The 10,504-nt window shown below is 53.2% G+C and overlaps 1 protein-coding gene across 1 annotated transcript; it reads left to right on the plus strand.

Annotated features, from left to right (window-relative positions):
* The first annotated feature begins 1,062 nt into the window (after positions 1 to 1,062).
* On the plus strand, positions 1,063 to 9,575 carry Zdhhc19 (zinc finger, DHHC-type containing 19). The gene is given in 11 exon segments (XM_013019314.1): positions 1,063 to 1,208; positions 1,727 to 1,848; positions 2,358 to 2,497; positions 2,708 to 2,880; positions 3,380 to 3,485; positions 4,754 to 4,839; positions 5,149 to 5,221; positions 5,224 to 5,329; positions 8,770 to 8,856; positions 9,318 to 9,379; positions 9,471 to 9,575. Coding segments are annotated over 11 exon segments (1,206 nt in total).
* Positions 9,576 to 10,504: the final 929 nt, after the last annotated feature.

Here is a 10,504-nt window from a genome sequence, read left to right on the forward strand (position 1 = left end):
TCTTGAGTTTGAGTCCAGCCTTAGCTATATAGTGAGACCCTGTCTAAAAAGAGAGGGAGTGGGAAGTCATGTATACTATTACAAAAAGCTGTCTCCACCAGCAGCAGCAAAAGCCATTGGTTTTCTTTTGGCTTGGGAAACTAGAACAAAATGGAAATAGAGATAGGATGAGCAACGAACACTGTTTGCTTCAGTTACCACTGGGCCTGATAGGATGTCAAGGATCATGCTTTCCAGGGTCATCTGATCTCTGTATTAGCCTATTTTCTGTTGCTATAACAAAATGCCTGAAGATGAGTAGTTTATGAAGAACCAAGGTTTACTGAGCTCAGTTTTGGAATCTTACATTTCAGATGGGCAGTCCCAACACCTAGGCTTTGGTGAGGGCCACCGTGGAGCATCACATAGTGTATGGCATCATGGTGGAGCACAGGAAGGAGGGAGAGCTGGGATGGCCAAAGACTTGGGAGAGGCCAGTCTTTCTCTATCTCTTTTTAGGTGCGAGACTGGGACTTGAACTCAGAACCTGGTGCTTTGATACATTGGCTAGTGCTCTACCAACTGATCCATGCCTCCAAACCCAAGTCTTACCCTTTTATACCAACCCTCTCTTATAGGAACTAATAGTGTTGTCTGAGAACTGCATTCATCCTTTGGAGGGCAGCATCCAATAACCTAGTTACCTTACAATAGGCCCCACCTCTTAAAGGCTCCACCACCTCAGCACTACCGTACTGAGGACAAAGCTGCCAGCACACAAACCTTTGGGGGACATACCACACCATAGTAATCTCCAACAAACCATTCTCATGGGAGGGAGCCGTCTCTGCTACCAGCATGTGTGTGGAGCAGGGGTGGGAGGTTGCTACTGGAAGTTACTGGAAGCAGTCAGAGCGTCCATTCCTTAGCCTCTGTGATGTCATACTAGCACCTCTTTCCTTCCATCCTAGGCAGGGACTTCTGAGGCTGCTGTGGCCATGGGACCCTGGGAACCAGCAGGAGAGAGGGGACCTGGAGGCTCTGGTTTCCCCCGGGGGAGCAGGGGGCGCGGGAGGCGCAGCTATGCCATTCGTAAAGGAAGGCATGCCCCTTGTGAAGGAGCCCCAGCCGCCGGCGCTGGGCCCGCTCTCCTGGTTCCTCCCCAGCCTCTTCGCTGCCTTCAATGTGGTCCTACTGGTCATTTTCAGTGGCCTTTTCTTCGCATTCCCGTGAGTCTCCCATGCACGCTGTCAGCTTCCTCACAAAGAGGAAAATAAGTGTGGGCAGAGGGAGGGGGGGAGGGGGTGCTCAGAGGTCAAGAGAAGGAGGACAATTTAGTTGGGGGGAATTGAATGTTCAAGAACAGAAATTTAGAGGACTTGATGCATTTGGGGGCATTCCAGATGGCTGGTACTTTGGTAGGGGCTTGGCCTGGGTCTTTTGAACTGGCTTTAAGGTCAATGAGTTCTTTTTTTTTGTTTGGTCATGGGGCCTGAACTCTGGGCCTGGGCGCTGTCCCTCAGCTCTTCAGCTCAAGGCTAGCGCTCTACCACTGGAGCCACAATGCCACTTCCAGCTTTTTTCTTTTTGCTTATGTGGTGCTGAGGAATCGAACCCAGGGCCTCAGGCATGCAAGGCAAGCACTCTACCACTGAGCCACCTTCCCAGCCCAAGGTCTATGAGTTCTGACCCAGGTGAGCCCAAGCCCGAGTTAGGAGCTCAGGACCGAGTCTGGCTCTGGTTTCAGTTGCAGATGGCTGGCTCAGAAAGGGGAGTGGGCCTTTCCTACGGTCACAGGGCTCCTCTTCATCCTCACCTTCTTCAGTCTCATTTCACTCAACTTCTCTGACCCTGGTATCTTACATCAAGGTGAGGCCTTGGCCCCCCCTGGGAGGAGGTGGTTCCCCCAAGGGTGGGCACCTGCAAGGGTGAATTCTAAATGCCCCTCCCCTGACCTTGGAACCCCCATTTCCTCTGTCACCATTGCTCTAGTCCTGGCACTTCACTTTCCAGGCCACCAAAGTGTGAAGAAAAATAGAACCCTGGGTTTTTTTTCCAGAAGTTTTGAAAGGGTGATTCTGGCAGGTGGGGAGAGAAGCCAGTAGATTTGTTCAGGCCCACAAAGTGATACACACACAACACACACACACACACACACACACACATTAAGCACTAGCCCCAGTTCTTTATAGAACTCTTCTGCTGGAAAGTCTCTTTTCCTTTGCCAGCCTCTGAGCAGTCACCTTGCTCAGTAGGTCCCAGGGCTTCCTCTGCCCACCTCCTTCCTACTCTTCTGGTGCCCACGAATGCCCTGGGGCTTGTGGGGCAACAGTGATGGAAGGGCCTGTGGCCTCTGCTCAACCCTCTTCCCGAGCCAGGCTCCATGGAGCAGAGCCCCATGATGGTGCACGTGGTGTGGGTGAACCACCGAGCCTTCCGCCTGCAGTGGTGCCCAAGGTGTGGCTTCCATCGCCCTCCCCGGACCTACCACTGCCCCTGGTGCAACATCTGTGTGGAGGTGAGCGCCCCTCTTTGCCATCCTGTCCCCCACACTGGACCAGGACCAGGAGGCTCCACATAACAGGGCCAAGGGTTGGGTGTGAGCCACCTTCCCGGACTGCGGTAGGCAGCAACTCTCAGCCACTCTTGGGACCAAGGGCTAGTGGCCTAGAGGGCAGGATCAGGACTTGGGGTTCATGGAGGCCTAGCTGCTTTCCCTGTCACCTAGGACTTTGACCATCATTGCAAGTGGGTCAATAACTGCATCGGTCACCGCAACTTCCGCTTCTTCATGCTACTGGTCCTGTCCCTCTGCCTCTACTCTGGCGCCCTCCTGGTCACCTGCCTGATATTCCTGGTTCGCACCAGCCACCTACCGTTGTCCATAGACAAGGTCATGGCGTATCCACAAGGCCCAAGGGTAGAGAGAAGTAGAGATGAAGGAAGACAGCCCAGGGGCGGAGCTAATGGTGGGAGGGCTGAATAAATGTTAGGGGCGGAGCTAATGGTGGGCAGGATCAGATGGATGTCGGGGCGGGGCTAATGGTGGGAGGGTTGAATAAATGTTAGGGGCGGAGCTAATGGTGGGAGGGCTGAATAAATGTTAGGGGCGGAGCTAATGGTGGGCAGGATCAGATGGCTGTCGGGGCGGGGCTAATGGTGGGCGTGACTAAAGGGAGAAGCAGCCTTGGAGGACCAGTGTGGCACTGGATGAAGGTTGGTGGGGTCAGGAGGTAGACCGGGAGCTGGGAATCTTGTGGGGTCATGGAGTGGGGTGCTGCAGCTTGGAGAGGATCATGGGGGACAGCATGGAGGGATGAGGAGAGCAGACCAGCAGGGCTGGTGGGGGCAGCGTGGGGGGGGTGCTCTGGGCCGCACTGTTCCTTAGCCATGCGGGCAGCATCCTGGTGGCCATCCCTGCTGCAGGCTTCTTGATGCCGCTCTTCCTACTGCTGCTGATCCAGGCATTGTCGGTGAGCGCGGCTGAGCGCTCCTACGAGGGCAAGGTATTCTGGGCCAAGTGTGGGCCAAAGTGTGGGGGAGGGAAGGAGGGGCGAGGAGTGATTGGAACAGGGAAAGGCGGCCTTGATCCTCTGCCACCTCAGCAGTAGCGGTTCTGTCCACTGTCTTGGGCCTTGGTGATGCCTCTGAAGATGCGGTTGGATCCCACCACCTCCTGGAGCTGGATGAATTGCATCCAGAGCCTACTGGGTGCTAGGTTGCATGCATTGTTGAGGGACAGGCACAGATGTGGAGGGCTGTATCCTACATTTGTGTTAATGAGGAATCTAAGATTAGTGCCTGGCCACCTAGGAACACTGAGAGAGGGTGGGTCCTGCCCTGTGCTGCAAAACCTTGAGTTCCGCAATGCCCTTGTCAGGCCATGCAACTCCTTCATCCTATGTTTGGTTTTGAAGGGGCAGAAGGCCCCTGGGAGAGGCACAGCTTTGCAAAAAAGTGGAGTGTTGGAATGGTGAAAAGCATCTTCAAAGCAGAAAATGGCATGGGCAATTAAGTGGACCCCTTGAGGCTGACCACATTTAAAAGACCCATAAAAGTCAACCTGGGCCAGTGTTATGGCTGTAATCTCAGGAGGCTGAGATATGAGAATCATAGTTCAAAGATAGCTTAGGGAAGAAATTCTATAAGGCTCTTATCGCCAATTAACCACCAAAAAGCCAGAAGTAAGTGGAGCTGTGGCTCAAGTGGTAGAGTGCCAGCCTTGAGCGACACTGAATTCAAACCACAGCCCCCCACCCACCCAATCAATCATAAAGAAAATACCAAGGATTTTTGCATATTTATTTTGAATCCTGCAATCTTTCCTGATTCAATTATTCTAAAAACCTTTCTTGCTGATTATTCATGGAAAAATCATGTCCTAGAAGCCTTTCCAGTACTCATGGCTTGCTTTTTGTATCTGCACTGTGTTAGAACTCCAGTACAGTGTTGAGCAGCCTGTTAGGACTGGACACCCTTGCTGTGGGATTCTCTTAGCATGACAATAACTTATGTAAAGGCTGTTACAGGAGGACTATGGGCAGCACTGATGGGGGGGGTGGGCTGTAGACACTGAGGCTGTGAAGGCAGAAGAGGGCTAAGTGTCAGCGTTCCCTTGGGGAGAAGCCAACGGCCTGCTTGCTCTCTGGCTTCCCTGCCCTTGGAGGCTTGCTGTAGCTGGAGGCCAAGCCCTGGCTCAGAGATGGTCACTGGTGAATGGTCTGCCTAATTCTACCAGTTCTGAGCTTTTCTTTCCTTCTCCATCCCTCTCCAGTGTAGATACCTTCAGGGATACAACCCTTTCGACCAGGGCTGTGCAAGCAACTGGTACTTAACAATCTGTGCACCGCTGGGACCCAAGTGAGTTGGTAAACCCAAGGCCCAAGTGTGGTGGACCTGGGGCTGATAAGGTATGGGACTGGTAGGGTGATTTTTCTCTCCTGGCCCTTTCCCCCAGCTCCCAGGCTCTGGAGTTTTCTCCAGGGCACTGTGGGAGCCTCTTGCAGTTTCCTTGCCTTCACTGGTTCTTACTCAAGAGCATGGGGTTGAGGGAGCTGCAGCCTGGTTGAACCTGGCCTCAGCTTTCTGCAGTAGCTGAGAGCCTGGCCTGTGTCCCCGGCTGGGAGTGTGAGCGCGGTGACCCCTGACATCTGGCGTCTTGCTTCCCAGGTACATGTCTGAAGCAGTCTGGCTGCAGAGAGTGGTAGCACCCGAGTGGATGCCCGTGTCCACCCTGTGCCCTTCTGCGCACTGTCCCCCAGTTCTGTCTGGACCCCAGCCTCAGCCTCTGGGTCTCTATGCACCAGGCAAGGGTCCCCCAGGGAGTGGCGAGGCTGCAGTTCTCCAGGAGGTGAGAATGGGTCAGTATGTGGGGAAGAGGGCTGTGTGGGTTGCACAGATATTGAGGAACCCCCCCTCCACGCCCCCAGTCAGGCTGACCTAAAGCTAGAGCACCTCTTGGAGGAAGGGGATTATAGTTCTGGAGGACCATTGAAAAGAGAGTCACAGGCTTCCAGAATATGCCAAGGAATCCTTGGAAGAGATTACCTCAAAAGCTTATTGGCAGGCTTTGGGCCAGTCATTCACCCTTTCTGGTGTGTTTCCAACTCAGCTACTAATGAGGACAGAGACTACTCCAGTAGTTACGCTGTTTTGAAGAGTTTGTATTTAAAGGATATTTTTACCTGAACTCCATATGGAAGTGGAGCAGTAGATGTGTCACCCACTGTGCCCCCCCCCCCCGCCCCGAGTCCTTACAGTAACATTCTGTGAGCTCAGCCCTCTCCTAAGCTCCACCTAGACCGGGCAGGGGCGTGTCTATGAGCTGTGGGGCTGGCTGGTGGTACCTGCACACACTCAATCTGTGTTTAGCTCCATGCCAGCCCAGTGCTGCCCCTGCTACCGGAGGCCCCCAGACGCTGCCCGACCTCCCACTCACCCCTCCGGACCCGATGCCAGGAGCACCTTCACTTGAACCTCACCTCCTGAGTACCCTTCCGTGGAGGTTTCTCTGGTCTTTGCCCGTTCCCCTGGTGAAAGTACTGACCCACCCATGCCCATTAAATACCATTTTGCTGCTTCCTATAGCTGCCCTGCTTTGCATGTCTGTCCAGAGTGCGAGGGGAGGTAGGGAGGCTCTGAGGAGTTGATAAAGATTTCCATGGGGGAAGGAGGGGTGAAGATCCAGCATCCCTGGAGATGGAGCTCAGGAACTCACATTGCCTGGATCCATGACTTTGGGTAAGACATTTAGCCCTTCTCTCATTGTTCCAGTGGGGCAACAGTAAAAACTGTCATCACTGACCAGTCCTGGCTGGGGATGATGGGAGAGAACCCAACCTTTACCAGGCAGTATCTCTGTCCAGCTGCAGGGGGCACTAGTTGTCCAGGAATTCTCAAACCTGGCTTTGTGCCACTCGGAGGGCACCTCTGGACCTCTTAGCTGGGCCGACACTTGGGTTAGGCCTGGGTATCCTTCACTCTGCCTCTCCGAGTTGCACAGGGCAGGGAAGGACTGTCCATTTCAGTCCGACTCTGAATCTCTCCTCTTGGTGCTTCTTGTGGCCAGCACCTGCAGGTGATCCTTCTGATCCTGTCCCTGCAGGTGGGGATGGGGGCACATGGAACGATGGCTCTGCTAGTCGCTAAGTGCATGACTGGGGGGCTGGAATAACGTCACCTTCATGGGTGGTTGGGAAACCAAGAATGAGATAGGACACATCAGGCAAAGCGCCAGGTACATAGTTAATGATAACAATGTTTGCAGCCAGTGAGACCCCAGTGATTTTCCCAGTGGACAGACCACCCAATGTTTCTCCAAGAACCACCTGCTCAGCATCACTCAGTGCCCAGACCACTGGCTCAGAATCTCACTGGGGATAGGAATTTTTAAAATTAGCATATATTGCTTATAGAAGGGGTGACATTTCCGCATATGTAAACAACGTATCTCAGGGGCTGGGAAAGTGGCTTAGTGGTAGAGTGCTTGCCTAGCATGCATGAAGCCCTGGGTTCAATTCCTTAGTACCATATAAACAGAAAAAGCCAGAAGTGACCCTATGGCTCAAGTGGTAGAGTGCTGGCCTTGAGCAAAAAAGAAACTTAGGAACAGTGCCCAAGCCCTGAGTTCAAGGCACAGGACTGGCAAAACAAAACAAAACAGGGGCTGGGAAGATGGCTCAGTGGTAGAGCGCGTGCCTTGCATGCCTGGGGCCCTGGGTTCGATTCCTCAGCACCACATAAGCAAACAGAAAAAAGCCGGAAGTGGTGCTGTGGTACAGTGGTAGAGTGCTAGCCTTGAGCTGAAAAGCTGAGGGACAGTGCCCAGGCCCAGAGTTTAGGCCCCATGACCGGACCCAAAAAACAAAACAAACAAACAAAACAAAACAATGTATCTCAAGCAACCTCACCCCTTCTGAATTTTTATCAAAGGCCCTCGGTCATTCTGATACAGAACATACATGCCAGCACAAACCACACTGTTGCCTGTGCCTGTACCCAGGTAGAATCGTGTGTAATGATGGTGGACAGAAAGGGGTGGCCACATGTTCAGATGAACACGCCCAGAGGCTTGTGTGTCTATTACCAGGCTGTGTTTTTGTATCTAAGCTCATCCTCTGGGAGATGTCAGTCCAGCTGAGTATCTTCCTGCCAGCTACAGGATAGTGGCCTACGGTGTAAGACATCTCTCCAGACCACTGAATCCTAACCCAAAGCTGCCAGTCTCCACCCATCCCTAGAGGCTCTAGGGTCCTCCCTGTTCCCACCCAGCTCCACTTACCACCCTGCTTCTGCTTTGGCTCTTGGATTTCTGGCAAATCCTTTTTCTTTCTTTTTCTCTTTCTTTCTTTCTTTCTTTATTTTTCTTTCTTTTATTTCTTTCTCTCTTTCTTTTTCTTTCTTTCTTTCCTTCCTCCCTCCCTTCCTTCCTTCCTTCCTTGCTTGCTTTCCTTCCTTCCTTTCCTTTTTTTCTTTGTTTTGTCTGCCTGGGTGCTGGCCCTGAACTCTTCAGCTCAAGGCGAGCGCTCTACCACATGAGCCATGGCACCACTTCTGGTTTTCTGATGGTTTATTGGAGATAAGAGTTTCATGGCTTTTCCTTGCCCAGGCTGGCTTTAAACTGTGATCTCAGATCTCAGCCTCCTGACTAGCTAGGATTTCAGGCATGAGCCATAGGCGCTGGGCTTCTTTTTCAAGTTCTTATACTCTTATTTAAGCATAAAGCTGAAGCAGCTCCATCTCTCTGGGAAGTTTGAAGTTCATGGTTGCCTGTGGGAAGGAAGGGAAGTCTGTAGCAGTCCCTGAGTCTAGGCGTTTATACTTATGCACCCATGTGGGTCTCCTGTCTGCTGCCTAGTCGGGAGGCAAGTGGGGGAGAGGGAGCGGCGTAGCAGTTGGGCAGCTAGGGTCTCCCAGCTCACTCCTAGAGGCAAGTCTTAAGGGTAGCCTTGATCTGGGTCAGAGAGGATGGGAGGGAGTCAAGGTGCCTGGCCTCCTCTGGGTAGTCTGGGTGCAAATCATGGAACTGCCTCAGTTGAGCAGCTGCCAGAGTCAGCTCCATAGGGAGCTAAGAAGGCCGGGCTGGTTTGGGGGGGGGGGGAACCTGCTAACTCCTGCCCTGCAGGTGGTCCTGCTGCTGCCCTTTCTAGCTCAGGACTGCTTTTATTGGGTGCTGGCCTCCAGGTGTAGGGAAGACTGGAAGACTCACATCTGGCCTCCAGCAGGATCCTCCCAAGTCCAAAGCTAAGTGTGAGTCCTCTCTTGACACCATAGGCCTCTGTTTCTCCACAGGGCCAGAATATGATTTGCTAGAGAGTCTTAGAAGAGGTCATGACCGCTCCACAGGCAATCACTTCCTCTCTGGGATCAAGACTGTTGGTCTGTTTCAGCCTCAAAACTTCTGGGGCTTGCCGGGCGCTGGTGGCTCACGCCTGTAATCCTAGCTACTCAGGAGGCTGAGATCTGAGGATCGTGGTTCAAAGCCAGCCCGGGCAGGAGAGACCGTGAGACTCTTATCTCCAATAAACCACCAGAAAACCAGAAGTGGCGCTGTAGCTCAAGTGGTAGAGCGCTCGCCTTGAGCTGAAGAGCTGAGGGACAGCGCCCAGGCCCAGAGTTCAAGCCCCACGACTGACAAAAAAAAAAAACAAAAAAAACTTCTGGGGCTTCTTTAGGAATCACATTCCCCTTGTTGAGTGTTAAGAGGTTCCCAGCCCAGCCTTTCCTTGACACTCCTGCCCCTGCCCCTCCCCTGTCTTGGGCCATTCTCATGGGTCCTTCTCTAGCAGGCTAAGAGGTTCAGCTAGGTGCACCTATCTTCTCTTCCTGCCCCTCCTCAGTTCTGCAGAACTTGCCCTTGATTCTCAGACACACCCCACCCAGTCCCTGGCCCACAGATAAGGTGAGGGCTGTTTATCAGAGTCTAGTTATGAGTCTGCTGCCCGTATACCGAGAAAGGCCTACCATCACTGCCTTACCCTGCCCTGGTCCAGAACCAAGGAATGACCCCCACCCACACCCAAATCCTGCAGGGCTGCAAGGTGCCCGGTGCCAGCTACCTCCTAGAACTGAACCTGAGTCCCCCAGCTAATCTCTAGATCATCATAGATCTCTTTCCTCCATAGACCTACAGGAAGGTCAGAGCCTATGGAGTGGGGCCCAGATACTCAGCTCTGAAGTAACATGACTCAGCCCTTGGGTTCTCACAGTCACTATAGCTACTTCTTGGGGTCACAGGCACCAATCTCTTTGGAGAGGGAGAGGACTTGGGAGTGCCTTCATGTATTAGTCTAGCACCCCCATTTTCACAGACAAGAGCTCTGGGCTTAGGAAGGAAAGTGGTTGCCTGTCCCGTGGTCAAGTTTGGTGGCTCTCTGGATCCCCTGTGGCCACTCCTCTTCCTGCTGGGAGCCATGCCAGCAGAGGAAGGACTTGGACAGGGAGCCTGGGGCTCCTGCCTGCGCCTCAGAGCCCTGCAGCGTACAGAGACCCAGGGCTGGGGAGCTGATAAGAAGGCCGGGCTGGACTCTCTCCAGCCTGTGCTGCCTGATAATGGCTTCTGCTGCCTGCTGCTTCGCCCCACCCAAGGGGACCTGCTAGTGGCTGAGGGTGGGGTAGGGTGGTGACTGAAGGCAGGGCAGGCTCCCAAAGTGTGGGATCCAGGGTCTAGACTCCTAACACAGGTACCTCGTGGCTAACTGATGGGCACCTGGGCTTGGTTTAGGGCCTCTATTCTTTCTCTTTGGTTCTTAGCAGACTGAGGGTGATGGAAGGAAGGAATAGCCTTGTTCTCAGTGATGGAATCGTTCCCGAGCAATGCTGGGAGCAACCTGGGCTAAGGGGCTCATGTTAGCTCCTTGAATCCCCACATCAACCATGCCAAATTACAATTCTGGCCTTACAGATGAGAAAACTCACTCTGGAGCTTTCCCGATGTCATACTGCCTTTAATGGCAGGGTTGAACTGCATAAGCACTTTGCTATGACCCTGTGCCTCTCTGTGTGGAGTCGTGGTTCAAATGTGGGC

Source organism: Dipodomys ordii, unplaced genomic scaffold (genome assembly GCF_000151885.1).
Source record: "Dipodomys ordii isolate 6190 unplaced genomic scaffold, Dord_2.0 Scaffold45, whole genome shotgun sequence".
Classification (NCBI taxonomy): Eukaryota; Metazoa; Chordata; class Mammalia; order Rodentia; family Heteromyidae; genus Dipodomys; species Dipodomys ordii.